Here is a 17,129-nt window from a genome sequence, read left to right as displayed (position 1 = left end):
CAAGTTATGCTTGTCTAAATGATCCCTAGTATTCCTCACAATTACCAACTCCATTATTTTATCTAAATTGAAGTTAAGCTGATACGTCTGTAGTCTGACATCATTTTATCGCCTTTCTTAAAAATAAGCACTACATTCACTTGTCTCCACATTACCAGTACCTGTCCTAAATCTAATAACTTCCTAAAGACAGTAACTCACAAATCACTAACAACCTCTGCATTTTTAGTATTCTGATATATTTTGTTTAGTCCTAGTGACAAACTTTTCAACTTTTCTATCTTCTGTTCTACTATCTTCTTAGTTATGGCAATATCTATCAGCTTCTCATCCTCTTTTCCTCTGAAAATCTGTTTACTGTCTGGCATTTCCTGCATGTGTTCCCGAGTGAAAACTTAAGAAATAATTGTTTAGAATTTTACACACACACACACACACACACACACACACACACACACACACACACACACACACACACACACACACACACACACACACTATGTAGTGTAATGGTTAGCACGCTCAGCTCACAATCAAGGAGGCCTGGGTTTGAACCCTGAGCGTGATGAGGCAGATGGGCGAGCCTCTTAATGTGTAGCCCCTGTTCACCTAGCAGCAAGTAGGTATGGGATGTAACCCAAGGGGTTGTGACCTTGCTATCCCAGTGTGTGGTGTGTCAGTGGTCTCAGCCCTACCTGAAGATCAGTCACTATGAGCTCTGAGCTCTTTCCGTAGGGGAATGGCTGGCTGGGTGACCAGCAGATGACTGTAGGTGAATCACACACACACACACACACACACACACACACACACACACACACACACACGCACACACACATTGATCCATCCATCCATCCATCAACACACTCCTGGAAAGCCAAGATCACAGATTTTTGGTTTACATGTTTACATCCCACACATATTGAGTACTAGGTGAACACAGATCTGAACCCACTCAAGCCAAGTACTCAAGGCAAAAAAAGTCACTTTGGTCTAGTACTCAAAGCAGTGGGTCACTTTGTCCTGTACTCAAGGCAGTGTACATTAACTGCATAATGTCTGGAAGGCTTCAGTCAGGCCTTCCATGTCAGGCACTGTAATTAATCCAAACAGCACCAAAGAACATTAAAAGAATTTCTAAAAAAAGCTCCAGAAAGTATAAAAATAAAAACAGCACTGTTGTTTGTTATATCAACTTATGAAAGACTATCAGTATTTATCTAATCACCTATTTATATCTACTGTCTTATTACTACACACCCACAAAGGAGATGGCTGTGATAAAAACATCTTAATTTATTCCAGCCTTTTATACTCTAGCCTCATCTCACCACTCATATCCTTCAGTGGCATCCTCCTGATTCACTGAAAGCCAACTTCATCCACACTCACTAAATCCACCATGTTGATTAATACTCTCATTTTCTTGCTTTCTGACATTTTGCATGTGACCAAACATCTTAAGAGTGCTGTAGTTTACTTTCCTAACCACTCCACATTTAATTTTTCACCCTTAAATTACATATCAATTGTTGTACAAACTATCTATTTTCAACTAAAGACACCACAAGCAACACCTTTGGCAATGCTTGGATCTTTGATTTCTGTCTTCCATAAGAGCTAGCTATTTATTATTGTTATAAAAGCAACTATACAAATCTCATTTGAAGCAATAACACTAAGAAACTGTATTTTAAGTAAAAACAATCATGATACTTAAACCTTTCAAAAGTCTGTGTGTGTGTGTGTGTGTGTGTGTGTGTGTGTGTCAGGTATGGGGTATTATACTTAAATATGTTTAAATACAGAATTTGGGTGGATTCTTATTCAAATAGTTATTATTAGAAATCAAATTGTTCTCATTCATATTCAGATACTTAAAGTATCTATTTTTTTTAACAGCTAATCTGATGAATAATTCTAGATTTATGATAAAAAAAAAAAAATAAATAAATTTCTGCCCTACAACTTTAGGTGTGTGGACAGCAAAGGTTGAGAGGTTGGCAGGACATCATCTGGGGCCTGACTCAGATACCACTAGCCAGTAGTTGATGTGTTTGTTGTTGTGTAGAGGCTGGCTCTTTGTTGTATTTAATGATTATTGTTCTGCTGTTCCCTGGATATGTGTATAGTGTTATGGAATATTTGTGGAGGTTAAACTTAATTCTATGCCTGTATAAACAGTGTGCCAAACAGTGTAGAAGTGTGTTAGTCAGGTGTTAAGTCAAAATCACTGTCCCATTTCATAATTATATATATATATATATATATATATATATATATATATATATATATATATATATATATATATATATATATATATATATATATATATATATATATATATATATATATATATATATATATATATAATATATATTTTTTTTTTTCATTCATGTATACTGTTTACGCACACCACTTTCTCTGGTATTGTATTCTAATGATCTATTGCACTGTAAACTTGATGTTTAATTTCATGGTTGCTGAATCCTATATACCTACCTTTTTCTTTTCCTTGTTGCACATTTGTATACAAAAATCATACTGGTGATCATTCTCTTTCTTCCAGTTTGGGTAGCTGTAACGTATCAAATTTTTTTTTCTCACTGTCTTGAGCCTCTGAGACTTGCAACTCATTGTGTTACTGCTCTGTATTTTCTAGTTAGTAATATGTTCCTTTAATTATGGATTCCACAACTCTTTCCCTGCTTTTCTTAAGGTCTTATTACCCAGCATGTAGCTCTACTTAGATCTTATGTGACTTCTACCAAGCTTGAACACATGGCACTTATCTACACTAATTTCCTGCATTAAGTTATTGCCCATTCAGAGAATTTGCCTAAATTAACCTGTAATATCTTCCAGTAGTCTTTATTTATAATTGTTATCTATATTTTGGCATCATTAGCAAACATCAGCAAATGTGTGTGTGTGTGTGTGTGTGTGTGTGTGTGTGTGTGTGTGTGTGTGTGTTTATCTATTTACCTAGTTGTATTGTACGGGAGGGGAGCTATACTCATGCTGTCCTGTCTTTACATCTTAGTGTCTAATATGGTCTTAAAATCATGTACTGTCTTTGCACGCACTACCACTTTGTCCAGTCCACTTCATATATCCACTACTCTGTGAGGGAAGCTGTTCTTCAAATTTCTTCTATAACTGTCTTTTCTGAGTTTCCTTCTATGTCCTCTTGTATCCCTTGTGTCGCATTTCAGTAAATCTTCCCTATCAGGAGCCTCCATGTGTGTGTGTGTGTGTGTGTGTGTGTGTGTGTGTGTGTGTGTGTGTGTGTGTGTGTGTGTGTGTGTGAAGAACAATGCTCTTTGTTCTTTCACACATTACATATGTCTTAGACCTAACAAAAAGGGAGCACCTGAATGACAAGAAGACTACTGCAGTCCAATTTCAGTGTCAGTATCTCTTAGGATCTTCAGAACACTGAAGGCAGAAAAATAATGACTGCTGCAACTTGTCTCCAGCTCTAGGATCTTCTTCGAGAATCGGCCTCTCTTTGCTGGAAAGATAAATATTTTAAATAGATAAATAATCCAGACATTCAACACTTATAGCTATTAAGTATTTCATAACATTTATTACAATAAGACTTAAGTTTCCCCCAACACTTGTTTTTCAATCTCCTGTAAAGTTCCTGTATGAGAGATATGCAAGTGATATTAAACCATGTAACTAACATTGAAAAATTTATACCACAGACTAGAACAATGCAGAACCCTGCATTTAATACTTCTTTATGCATCTTTATATACTTCCACTAAATGTCATGGAGAGAGAGAGAGAGAGAGAGAGAGAGAGAGAGAGAGAGAGAGAGAGAGAGAGAGAGAGAGAGAGAGAGAGAGAGAGAGAGAGAGAGAGAGAGAGAGAGAGAGAGAGAGAGAGAGAGAGAGAGAGAGAGAGAGAGAGAGAGAGAGAATATCAGCACCTACCAAAAAGAGTGCAAAGAAGAGGAGAAGGATCTTGTGACGGACAGGCATATCTCTGGACACCACCAGCCTGTGCTTGATGCCTCGGCTACTATCAATTACACCCACCTGTGTTCCACTAGCAGAAAATATCTGTAATGCAACAAGCAGGAAGAAATCAAAGGAAAGTAAAGCATTTTAAAGCCTTGCTATATTAGAAAAAAAAGTTTGCAGCTGGTTTTAACTATATACTCCATGGAATTCCATTTGAAAAAATTACTAATTCTGTAAAGATATTTTCACAATGATTGAAATGTCTTCAATAAATTATTTGTTTGTTCAATAGTGCATGATGCTCCTTTTCTTTACAAGCTATACATAATATTATTTTCAGCCATTCATGACCTTGGTAGCATTTTAGTTGGTTCATTCTTGGGTAGTTTATAGCCATTTATAAATTTCTTATATTCTTGTCTATATAGCTTCATGTTGTTTTGTACATTTTTCTTTTATGAGATCTGAGTTGATGATCCTTGTGACTCTTCTTAGAGACCTATGAATGGCTTATGGTAATACTTCTAATAAAAGTGACAATAAGAATTCCCTAACAATACAAAAGAGATAATTAAGTGTACAATATCATACCTGATATGGGCCCATGGAGCAGCAATCACTCTCCCGCTCTAGTGAAAAGAGCACATCCTCAGATGGGTTCACTACCTTGCATCTGGTCGTGCTCCTCACAAACACTGATCCCACTCTCACACTAAGAGGTGCCATCACATCCATGTGCTGCAGATAAGCAGAAGGTGAATAGTGAATCCACTATAGTTATTTAAATTTTTTTTCAATCTTCTGTTGTTACCAAATATTTACAAGACACATAATTACACATAATCCTGACACAGGTTAAGAATGGTGACAAAGTATAGATAGCTAACAGACCATGAATTAGTGAAGACAGCAAGTCACCAAGAGGACAATGAGTTAATAGGTGTATGTCATCAGGATCTACTCCTTGATTTGACTTTGTTTTACCAGCCTCAGAAAAAAAAAATAAATAAATAAAAGGCAATAGCAGAACAGGAAAATCCCTAACCAATGTAAGGGAAAGTGTTAGTGGTAAATTGTTACATAAACTTACAGACTCTGTTCCTCAAAAAAAATGCAAGAAATTATCCACACAAAAGGTAATAATACCAGATACCAGGAAATAGTAATTGTCAACACCTAGTCTGGGGAAAAAAGCAGTCATATTTCTGCTGCAGACTTGTAAAATGGAGAGGTGGTGGTCTAGTGATTAGCACTTAGACAAGATCTCAGGGACAAAAGTTTGAGTCCTGCCAGAAGTTAACCATTTGTCAAGCTGTTTCCAAGTAGATGAAAAATGCCCATGTCCTATTAATCCTATGTTTGGCAGCAATTGCGTTATGTAGCTCTAAGGGGAGGGTCAGCATAGTCCTCTGCAAAGGTGTTTGTGTCATCATGGACAGGGGCCAACCAAGTTGAAGCAAAATTGCTTACACATGTTATGGGTCATGAACATTTAAAAAAGTGTCCAACATTGCCATTAAAGTTAATTAATTATGCAGTGCATAATACCTACTAGAAAAAAAATAAGAGGTCACATCAGCCAGCCCTGTATCCTCGTTTTTCCAGAGGATAAAAGAAAGTAATAAATGTAAAAGGTGAATGAAATGGGAAGAGAAATACTTATATAATATCAAGCATTACCAACCTGCTCTTTCATTCTAAACCAAGTATGGAACTTCTGCAGATAAACTGTTAAAAAAGGGTGCTGGTAAGACCTAAACTTTGCCTACCTACCATGTTTCACACTTATTTCCATAACAAGACTTTTGAAGAGAAACAAAGATAAAGGAATATAAATCCTTGAGAAAGTAGATTTCACATGTCTATGGGGGAGGGGAAGAGCATGAGTGTGCAGTGAATGTGCTTGGTAAATGGTGCATAAAAGACTAAAAATACATTCTACAATACCTGAGGACTGTAAAAACAGCAGTTAAATGCATCAATCACAATTTGGGCTTCAGCTGCAGCAATCTTATTGATGGAGTACAGAACAAATTTCCTGTTACTGTTACAATCACAGGAGTTGCAGCAATCAACTTCAGATTCATCCTTAGCAGTCATGATGGTTACTTTATTGCCATTCTTGATCTTATACTTATATCCTGTAAGAGATGACAACTGTTCTCACCAGTCATGTCCTTGTGGTCATATTTGCTATGTACTCAAATGGCAAGGCTGAATAGATGATGATGAGTTTGTTGCCTGTGATTATGTATATATACTGTATAATAATCCTTTAACAAAGAAATTCAACCAGTATGTTTTATTCAAATGCATAAGGTGATTTTTGTCATGTAACATTTTTTTTTTTTGTATCACAGGATGTGGAAAACATTTATTTGTATTATTCTTTAACAATATTTAGACCACAAAGCTAAGCTAAGAGCAAAATGCAACAAAAAAAAAAACTGTTTATATAATATAGTAAAAGATATACTGGCTACTTTATGATATACAGGTTATTTTACTAAACTGTAATTTGTAGTCTTAGCATTATATATATATATATATATATATATATATATATATATATATATATATATATATATATATATATATATATATATATATATATATATATATATATATATATATATATATATATATATATATATATATATATTAATTTTGAACTTCCTTAGTAAAGACCTTTGAGAAATAAGAAGGAGGGGATTTTACCTTTGGAAGGATAGACCAAGATTTCATCAAGCCTACGGAGAACCTCTGCTCCAGTAGGGCATGGATCGTAGCGAGGATACAGTGGTATGTTATTTTGTGGTTGATAGTTGTATAAGGCCTGTGAGGCAACAGCCTGCGGTGATTGTACAGGAGTATTTGTGACTGGAGGGTTGTTCTGGGGTTGAGCATTGTATAAGGCCTGTGAGGCAATATCCTGGGGTGTCAGCACAGGAGTGTTTGTGACTGGAGGGTTGTTCTGAGGTTGAGCGTTGTATAAGGCCTGTGAGGCAATATCCTGAGGTGTTAGCACAGGAGTATTTGTGACTGGAGGGTTGTTCTGGGGCTGAGCGTTGTATAAGGCCTGTGAGGCAATATCCTGAGGTGTTAGCACAGGAGTATTTGTGACTGGAGGGTTGTTCTGGGGTCGAGTGTTGTACAAAGCCTGTAAGGCAATAGCCTCAGGAGTTATTACATGAGGGTGGTCATGTGGTGGCAATGTTAGAGGGATCCCAGATGTTGCTTCTTCATAGCTGGGAGGTGGTGTAAAGGGTGGTAAAGAATATTCATCACTCATGGTAGGATGTGCTGTAAATCAAAACAATAAAAGTTATGTACACTTTGAATTTGTCACTTTCAATATATCTGTCATTGTTAGAAGTTTTACTTAATGAAGTTAGTTCATGTGTTTTATGAAGTGAAAGCTACTGAAAATATATTTACATAGCACACAAATGTTATTATTTGGTAAAGAATCACATTGTTAAGTATCTTAAAGTGTGAACATTTTTTTCTTATTCTTTTCTATGACTTCATTGAGGAAGATTTTTCTTAAGGGAAACATACTTTTTTTTTTTTTAACAAGGAAGATTGGGGGAAGGTTGATGGTGGAGGCTCCTTCCCCACACATTATATAGTTAAATAATAAGCCTCTGAGGTAAGTAGCAAGGCAAGTGGAATAACTTTAAACATGATTTCGCCGTCAGCGATGATAATGTGTTCCAAATATTGGTTCCAAAATGCCATTCTTTTCTACAATCTCTTTTTCTTGTATGTTATTAATAGTGCTGCACATTTATGTGGAACGCTAATTACCCTTGAATACCAGGCGATGTAAAGAATTTCCACCTAACCTTACGAAGGTGTGGTGAGGAAGCCGTACTTTTACTGAAAAATGTTTTCCCAGTCCCGATATTTCAACTCTAGCCTGGGTATTCCCGCCTTGACAAAGTGTATACAGTAATATGATGGACAGACTGTAATAGAGGGAAACCTTACTTGCCGTAGTTCCAGACAAACCTCATTCACTTGTTTAAAAGGTCCCTGTTGAGAACTGGGTTGCATGAAGAGAATATCACTCTTATTCTCTCCTAATGAGACCAATTAGAAACGATGCTTTTGCCTGCCACGACCTACGCACAGCCTAGTTCCAAGCCAAGTACACATTGTCGGAGGGCGGCGCAAGTATTTCTTTGGACGGCGAGAGGCACGCGGTGATTCACAGCCCCGCCCACCCTAGTAAATATTGAGAAAACATCCGTCTCCTTATGGTAGAGTGAAATATTGTTTTCGTAGGTTTCCTATACCAACTAATCCAACACAACATAAGCTATTCTATCCTAATTTAACTCAACGCTGTGCGACATGTTTTTTTCTTATTTAATCCACCAAAAACCCTACTTTACTAATTACCTAACTACCATTTAGATCTCACGTCCACATCATATCACTGCTCTTACCTTTCAACAGTGATTGATGTTTAAGATGAATAAAAATACGATAAAAGAGTAAATGTGACTGCGACACTAGCACATATAATTAGTTTTTCACTCGGACTACTGTATCAATGTGAATTTGACGAAGTCCTTAAGAGCAACTGCCGCGTCGTCACGACACACTCACGCACACAATCACTCTAACCTACTTACATAAACAAGTATGACGCACATCACTCTCGGAAATTCCTGCATCTACGAACATAGGCTTCGTACTCTGTATAGAATTTTCCATTTATCTATCTTCCAGTGGAGTTATGCGCTCTCTGAAAGTATAGAAGTGTGTAGAGAGGATAGAGGTCGTCATATTGTCTTCCTAATAATTTCTTACGGATACCATTTTAATATTTTATCTTAATATCTTATGATTATGGAGCCGATAGAAATAGATGGCCCATTTCGATAAATTAATATTTGAATGAATCCTTGAACTGCTACGGCTTCCAAAGCTTAATAAGGCTGTCGGGTGCAATGTTAGAGAATGATTGCCAATGACGTGACTAACAGCAAAAGGAGATACTAAGTTGTTCAAACTTTTAGCGCTTGCAGTTTTATCACATGTAAGTATTTCCACTAATATACACTCAAGGTTATCTGTAGTGAGTAAATGTCCACTTGGGTCTTTTTTTTTTTTTTTTTTTTTTATCTTAAGATAGCCTTCACCCATTCACCAAGTCTGGGGACAGACATTGGCCTGAACTGGCGACTCTAAATGTGTGAACATGTACTATTTATTGTCAATCATTTTTCATGTTACACTTATACTTTTACGTTTGTGAACTTAATTTATTCTGTTGATATAGTTTATATTACTAAAAATTGAAACGGGAAAGAGGACAAATGCTAAAAAAGCATGAACGAGCATATTCGGTCACACACACACACACACACACACACACACACACACGTTTTTCTTCAGTGCCAGATATGATGTTCCTCTTTTTTATACTTTGCTGATGAATTTCATAAAAAAAATAAATTAAAAAATCATAAAATGCAGTGAATTTGAATTTGGATAGCGCAAGTGTTGCGAGTCCTTTGTGACTGTTTGCAGCAGAGTCACAGCACGTTCGCAGCGGTGTCGCAGCAGATTCGCAGATGAGTCGTCAGAATGGGTGGACTCGCAGTGCGTTCGCCATGAGAAGTTTTTAGACTCTTCAAAATACCGCAGTGGAGTCGCCACGGGTGAGAGTTGCAGCAGGTTCCCAGCTCGCAGCGATGTCGCAGCGGATTCGCCATGGTAGCAACCTCTGCATGCTACAAGTATACGCCCTTCACATCTTCGTGCGCAGTGGATTGACACCTCCCTGTAAAGATGATTGTTCGAGGCTGTTTAGCTATGACATCTCTCTCTCTCTCTCTCTCTCTCTCTCTCTCTCTCTCTCTCTCTCTGGACAATAACCGAGAAAGAAGAAGGAGTACATTGGCGCCCAGCTGAGTGTTTTTCAGTGTGCATGAAATACGAATCACGTCACCCAGCTCCTAATTGATTTTGTGTTTGCCCTTATAAATAGTTTGGCAGTATGCAGACTTAGGGTTTCACCAGAGGAAGGCGCAGCTAGCTGAAGACTTAAACAGTACCGTTAACAATAAGGAAGTTTTATAAGAGTCGCTAGCTTCCTTTGTCGGTCAGTGTCCTTGCTCTTGCTGTGGGGAAGGGAGGAGGTGCATAGGGCACATCCAATTGTCTTTCGGTAGCTCCTAAAGAGAGAGAGAGAGAGAGAGAGAGAGAGAGAGAGAGAGAGAGAGAGAGAGAGAGAGAGAGAGAGAGAGAGACTACCCCATGATGAAATTTACAAATGCGCACGAATGGGCTATAATTTCCTTGGGCGAGTCCCACGTAGATGGAGGAAGATTAAAGTTAGACAAAGTGGCACCTTATGTTAAGGTGAATATCATGAAGTAACAGCGTTCAGCACCAAGCAGTAGCAGGGAGGCTGGTGATGGGCGTAACGGTACTTTGTACGATACCTCCACTGACTGACACCTGCTTGCTCGGTTGGAAGTTAAAGTATTGTTCACCTATTTTGTAGATATCATGCCGATAAATTTTTACTTTCTTGCCAGTCTGAAGCTGTGATGGCCGCCATGTTCTTGATCCTGCTCTTGCTACTAGCGTCCTAACCTAACTAAACTTAACTAAATCTAGCCTGACCTAATTAAATCTAACCTAACTAAACCTAACCCAACTAAACCGGTAAATATGAAATAGAGCTGCAGCAGCAGTAGTGCAGTTTCTTATTTATTTTTGGTGGGTAGAGGCATTATAATAAATTTCCGATATATATATATATATATATATATATATATATATATATATATATATATATATATATATATATATATATATATATATATATATATATATATATATATATATATATATATATATATATATATATATATATATATATATATATATATATATATATGGAGCTGGAAATATTCAGAATAATAGGCTCTATCTGATGAGAGAGGTAATAATTGCCGCTGTTCCACGGGCAAGAAAGTAAGATGATATCAATATGGCTACCTAACTTTCGTTACGTTAACTTCATTTGTAAAGTAAATTCGTTCGCCAAACAGGCCTTGAGCTTAGTACTTCTAGACAGTGTGCAGTCGCCTCTATTCCTTATGATCTTATATAAACAACTAGCAGAACTACCCGGGTAAAATTGGGATTCAACTCCAAGCTGACAATGAATGTTCCTTCTATACCTCTCCCCACCATAAAAAAAAAAAAAAAAAAATCCAAGCTAACAATGAGTGCTTGGCGTCACCATCAAATATGGGTTACGGTATACCTGGCGCCAATCATCAAGAATTGGGTTACAGTGACAGATTTGCCTGAATAATCTGACGGTTTTGAGTTAGAAGTAGTTAAGACATAGCCCATGTCACTCCCTGAATCAAGGGGGATCCCCCTACCAAATTTCATCAGAATCAGTTCAATAAATTTTTCCGTGAAAAGTGGACACACACACACACACACACAGACAGGCAGTGTGTTTCATTATATACATTAACCAACTTAATTTTAAGAGCAGAAATTATCAGTGCTTCAAATATTCTATGCGTATATATATATATATATATATATATATATATATATATATATATATATATATATATATATATATATATATATATATATATATATATATATATATATATATATATATATATATATATATATATATATATATATATATTAATCATTGTTCGAAGCCTCGTCGTGTTTCATAGCGGTGCGTCGGATACGAAGAACGGGACTGCCAAGGAAGCTAGAATCACGTGACTATCTCCCTTGAGGCAGGCAGTCCTGCAGCAGAGGAGGGAAGGGGAACGTGGTGTGTGGTGATATTATAAGAATGTGATTTTTTTTTTTTTGTTATATTGTTGGTTAACAATCAGCACATACATTGCAAGTATCAGTCACACACATGGTTATGGAAGGATGTGGTAGTGGTGTGGAGGATCAGTAATTGCTTAGAAGTTCATACGGAGGTGTGTTGCGGCGTGACGGGCCTACTCGCACCGCGTGAGGCGGTGTTAGGAACCAAGGACGGACTGTCGCGAATCACAGAACTAAGGACAGTTTGTTGTGCCTATGAAGGACTTGGGTACTATTCGTATGTGTGTGATTTAGCCGAAAAAAATCCGTACGACCACTAACAGACAACATACAACAGGTCATCATGGCTGCGGAGGGGACGTCAGTGGCCGTGGTGGGATACTTTAAGTGGACGTTCGCCATCTTACTGTACGTGATCACCTTCATCCCGTCCAACTACATCTACGACGAGGCCAAAGTGGTCACCGTGCAGCGCCTCTTACCCGTAAGAAAAGCTTGGTGATGAAAGTGTGGTGAAAGCTTGGTATGGATTTAATTTATAGCGCTTGTTTTTGATTCGTAGTGTTTTGTTTTGGTGTTTACAATATTCCAAGGTATTTCTTCTATGGTATACCTGGCACAAATTCAGTGTTTTAAAGATTTATCCTGACATCTACTGTAATACCATAAACACTCTGCAGACACCACGTACGTACTACATTCTGGTATTGCTATAAGGTGGGTTTTCCAAACTGAATGTAAAGATACGTATAATTCACGTGAATGGCAGCTGGTTATGAGAGGACTGATCCGTGCAGTGCAAAGTAAGTAGCTATTCCCAAAACGAGTAATATGCAACGAGAAATGGTACAGAGAAACATCTCCAACCTAACGAATGTACATGATATCCTAAGCAATATAAATAATCGGCGACAAACGTTAGGATAAGACTTGCTGGTTACTGGTAGGGACAGGCATGCGCTCTCACTCTTCAGATCAAAGAGGTTTCAAGAACATTCCATTTCACTATTATTATAATTATTATTATTTATTATTATTATTAGCATGCTAACGAGGAGATGGACGGTGACGATTTTGACTAGGTTACAACCCACAAGGCTCGTTTTATGGTCCAAAACGATTAGAAGGGAGAGGGAGGGAGGGAGGGAGGGAGGCAGGCAGGCAGGCAGGCTGGCTCATGAACCTCCGTTGTTCTGCCGGGGACCATTATGAAACACTGACGGAAGTGAAGTTAATACATAGTGTCTTCCCAGTCTCCATTGTTCTGCCAGGGACCATTATGAAACACTGACGGAAGTGAAGTTAATACATAGTGTCTTCCTAGCCTCCATTGTTCTGCCAGGGACCATTATGAAACACAGATGGAAGTGAAGTTAATACATAGTGTCTTCCCAGCCAAGTTTAAGAGTAGGTGTGGACTGAAGGCGGTGTGCAGGGAGGATAGAATTTTATCGTTGGTGTTTGTCAATGGATGCATTTGCTGTATTCTGTTGCTTTATTTGTATATGTTCTTATTGTTAGTATCTTTGTTTATTATTGATAGAAAGTTACTTGTATACTTTCTTTTGACAACTTATTTTTTTTTTTTTTTTTTTCTTATGGAGACAAGAGTTGGGACCTGACGTTATGGTGCCATTTCTCTCTCTCTCTCTCTCTCTCTCTCTCTCTCTCTCTCTCTCTCTCTCTCTCTCTCTTTGTTGATGACTGAGAATTATTTGTCTGGTGTTCGTCAGTACCCGTTGGCCTTGTATGGAAATGAAAAGAAATTCAATGGAGAATCTATTTACCGTCTCTCTCTCTCTCTCTCTCTCTCTCTCTCAAGGTCAACAGGTACTGGGGAACATCAAGTAGGTTCACAGTCACGCAATGTTCCAGTCACACCAGTGTTATCCAACCGTTTCTCGATAAATTAAGACCGATCTGACGCTTTCGCTGGACCGTCGCAGTACTAAATACATCCGCTTGCCAAGAGGTCGGGGATCGGGAAGCAGTCTGATGTAGTTTAATGTTGTTGGCGGTGGTCTGTAGTGACTAATGAACAGTTCGCAGTTGAAGCGTGACTGAACAGTCGAAGAATGATCTATTGGTCTTCGACTGGTTCGCTAGTTGTTGGAGACCGCTCGCCGACTGGCCAGTGACTTGTTTCAGCCCATTTGATGACTGATCCTGGACAGTCAACCTTTGAATATTTAGCGACCAGTCTGGAACCAGTCTGGGACAGCTCAGTGACCAATTGACGAGCGGTCTTGGGTGGAGCCTTGCGTCTGATTGCCTCCGAGCGCTCAGGGACTGGTCTGCCACCGGTCTCATCCGGTTCAGACCAGTCACCGAGCGGTCAGTGGCGATATAAAAAAAAAGCGGGCCTTCATTCGCAGTTTTGCCTTCGTCAAGAACACATCATAGCTCCACAGAAGTAATGCCGAAGAAAACCCAGAAGCGTCCGTCTGGGGCTGTAGTTAGCCTCCACCTAACACCGCCGAGGATTCACAGATCGTTGCCAGAAAGAAAAAAAGCGGACTTCCTCACCTAAGATCAGGAGCAGGAACTGGCTGAATAGTTTGCCGTCATCAATGAGTGATCTACTCAAACTGCCACTGCCTTTCAACCCATGGTCGCACCCAGTATTTCTATCTATCTATCTCTTGCGTTCGTAATGCCAACAAGCAAGCAGTAAGACATCCTGTTTGCATTGCAGGTGTTTTTGCATGCGAAACTCTAGTAACTGATGTATTGGAATGAACGCATTCATCATGACAGCCAAGTAGCAAATGATAATCAGGGAGAGTGGTTTGGTATTATTTGCAGTCTCCGAGTCGTGAAGTGGTCCGTGATGAGTTGTGAAGTAGTTCGTGACGAGTCGGCAGCGGTTTGTAAACAACCACCAACCAGTAGCGGACCGCTCCAGTCCAATATGTACCAATCGGATACACAATCAAATTGCTCACTGAGCGGTCAGAGAGATCCCACCACCGCGCAGATCAGTCGGCGACCGCTCGTATCCTATCGGTGCGTGGCAGACTGCTCGCGAGTGGACGCAAGTTATCGCCGAGCGGTCTGCAAAAAATGTCGGCTACAAAGTAAAATTTGCAGTTACACCAGCACTGCTTATTAATTTATGATTACAATTTTTCTTTCAGACCGGTTACCGGTCGCTTTTTAAATGTGACTGGAATATTTTTCTAGACGCCGACTGCTCGGGAACATGGATTTTGCCGCTTATCGATTTAAATCCTCGATCGAGGTAGATATGACTGAGGTTGAGAGAGAGAGAGAGAGAGAGAGAGAGAGAGAGAGAGAGAGAGAGAGAGAGAGTCCGAATCCGAATTCCTTATTCCTTTGAACAGTTTTTTTTTCGAAATAACGTGATAATTACAAGGCTTTGCTAGTAAAACACTGAGAATTTTATATATATATATATATATATATATATATATATATATATATATATATATATATATATATATATATATATATATATATATATATATATATATATATAATAAAACCTTTAAGACATCAATTAAGGTTTTGGAAGAAAAATAATATGAAGTAAAAAATATAAAATCATGATAAATAAAATGGTAAATAAAGTAGTGAATAATGAAATACGTTTTCCACTAACAAAGTCCGTCGCTACATAACGACCGCACAGTTTGGTCTTCATGATTATGGAAACCTGTTCTTTAATGTTATAGGTAGTCCACTCCAGTGTTTAGGCACACTCACTAGTACTGATCCTGTGCCGTGGTCACTGTTAACCCGGGGAACATACAGGTGATGTACTTTGAAACGTGTTTGATGTTTGGTGTTGTTGCTGGTGTTTGGTGTTTTTGTTGTTTGGTGTTTGTTACGTAATTGTGGGGTTTGGTTAGTATTGGTTAAAGTTACTGTTTCCCAGGCTCGTTAACAAAAGATAATAAGTAAACAATTTATTGCAGTACTAATAATATTTTCACAAATCATAGGCCAGGGAAGTAACAAGACCAAAAACAAGCCTCAAAAATGAATATTACATTGTTAAAAGGGAGAAAACAAAGATAAGAAAATTACAAAACACAAGTATCACGGTCAATCAAGCCATCCTCTGTAATAGTATATTCTCGGATATAAATCCTGATTGGTTTTACAGATATAGTACCACTGGGAAGCTATGAGGTGGAGATGGTCGTGATAGGATGATACGCATCCCCTCTACAGTTGTTAGCGGGGAATCAGTAGACGGGTAAGGGAGAGTCTTGTGTTGCTGCTTGGTGTTCCTACAGCCGTGTTAGGATGGCATCATATCGGTTTCCGTAAGTTTTTATCATCTCTTGTACGATTCTGGCAGCCTTTGGCTGCAGGTCTCTTGGGCACACATTTGAGTTCTTCGTCTGGCAGTCTTGCAGCAGGACTGGCAACAACGCTGTAATGTAAAGTAATGGTGGGAAGGATCTTGAATAATTCGACACACCGAGTCCAAAATAATGACTGATGAAATTGAGGACTGAATTGTTTTAAATGTAAAATTGTGTTAAATGTATGGAAAGATACAAGGATGAATGAATAGGTTTGGTACAGTGTGTGACAAATGAAGTGTTATGAGGAATGGGAGATACAACGAAAGACAAAATAGGAAAAGGAGACTTACCGACGATTTCACTCACTTCCCCACTCTGGCAGGGAGTACAATCCATGCCATCGTTAGTATAGCACTGGTAAACTTGATCTGCAAGCTGTGAATCTCCGACCCTTTGAACAAGAGTTTGCACTGGGAGATTTACGAGAGGAAGTTCTCTAAGTCTATTGTTAGGAATAGGAGACTGGCAGGCGGGTCCCGCCATGACGTCCACAACCATGGCTGCCACCACCGCCAGGAACATGAGACGAGTCCTAGGGAGAAGGAAAAACCACGTGACACACACACACACACACACACACACACACACCCCTTTAATGAGAGAGAGAGAGAGAGAGAGAGAGAGAGAGAGAGAGAGAGAGAGAGAGAGAGAGAGAGAGAGAGAGAGACTCTCCTTTTACTCACATGACTGTTGATTGTGCACTGAACGAGGAGTGGAAGACTTGTGTGTCGTCCGTATGGAAGCGAGCCGTTTATATGCAGCGGCCAGCCAACCTTGAAGGAGTGGCGGGGAAAGGAGGCGGGAGCGAGTTTGCAAATACCACCTTTAAGTTTTATGATAAATTTTATACTTTTAGTTATTATTGTTATTGTTATTACTTATTATTGTTATTGTTATTATTATCATCATCTTAGTGCTATTATTGGTGCTATTTACTTGTTTATTGTTAATTAATTTATTATTATTATTATTT

The 17,129-nt window shown here is 38.5% G+C and overlaps 2 protein-coding genes and 1 long non-coding RNA gene across 8 annotated transcripts in view; 1 reads left to right on the top strand and 2 right to left on the bottom strand.

The window, feature by feature from the left end:
• Nucleotides 1-2,382: 2,382 nt before the first annotated feature.
• LOC135110440 (uncharacterized) lies at nucleotides 2,383-8,597 on the bottom strand. 3 transcript variants are annotated; one of them, XM_064022788.1, is made up of 6 exons: nucleotides 8,429-8,597; nucleotides 6,693-7,277; nucleotides 5,922-6,115; nucleotides 4,566-4,712; nucleotides 3,945-4,073; nucleotides 2,383-3,514 (listed from the first exon to the last, which is right to left on the bottom strand). In XM_064022788.1, exons 2-6 carry the CDS (start codon nucleotides 7,264-7,266, stop codon nucleotides 3,482-3,484), a joined length of 1,077 nt encoding a protein of 358 aa, XP_063878858.1. In that variant the 5' UTR covers nucleotides 7,267-7,277; nucleotides 8,429-8,597; the 3' UTR covers nucleotides 2,383-3,481. The 3 variants fall into 3 exon arrangements, with proteins under 3 accessions (XP_063878858.1, XP_063878859.1, XP_063878857.1); XM_064022789.1 differs by lacking the exon at nucleotides 8,429-8,597 and adding an exon at nucleotides 7,989-8,361; XM_064022787.1 differs by lacking the exon at nucleotides 8,429-8,597 and adding an exon at nucleotides 7,968-8,359.
• Nucleotides 8,598-11,707: 3,110 nt separating this feature from the next.
• LOC135110438 (glucose dehydrogenase [FAD, quinone]-like) overlaps nucleotides 11,708-17,129 on the top strand; it is a 23,883-nt gene continuing 18,461 nt past the window's right edge. The window contains exons 1-2 of one of the 3 annotated variants that reach the window (XM_064022784.1): nucleotides 11,708-11,814; nucleotides 12,157-12,303. In XM_064022784.1, coding sequence (XP_063878854.1) covers nucleotides 12,163-12,303 — 141 coding nt within the window. In that variant the 5' untranslated portion in view covers nucleotides 11,708-11,814; nucleotides 12,157-12,162. Of the gene's footprint in view, nucleotides 11,838-12,153; nucleotides 12,304-17,129 lie in introns of all 3 variants that reach the window. The other 2 variants (XM_064022785.1, XM_064022786.1) reach the window with 2 other exon arrangements.
• Nucleotides 15,736-17,129, bottom strand: part of LOC135110439 (uncharacterized) — a 24,639-nt gene continuing 23,245 nt past the window's right edge. For both annotated transcript variants that reach the window (XR_010273268.1, XR_010273267.1), the window contains 3 exons: nucleotides 16,840-16,979; nucleotides 16,447-16,688; nucleotides 15,736-16,221 (listed from right to left, as the gene is read on the bottom strand). This is a non-coding gene — a long non-coding RNA (uncharacterized LOC135110439). The remainder of the gene's footprint in view (nucleotides 16,222-16,446; nucleotides 16,689-16,839; nucleotides 16,980-17,129) is intronic.

This window comes from Scylla paramamosain, chromosome 20, assembly GCF_035594125.1.
Source record: "Scylla paramamosain isolate STU-SP2022 chromosome 20, ASM3559412v1, whole genome shotgun sequence".
NCBI classification, from domain to species: Eukaryota; Metazoa; Arthropoda; class Malacostraca; order Decapoda; family Portunidae; genus Scylla; species Scylla paramamosain.
The sequence above is the reverse complement of the archived record's forward strand: the minus strand, read 5'-3'. Positions and strand labels throughout refer to the sequence as shown.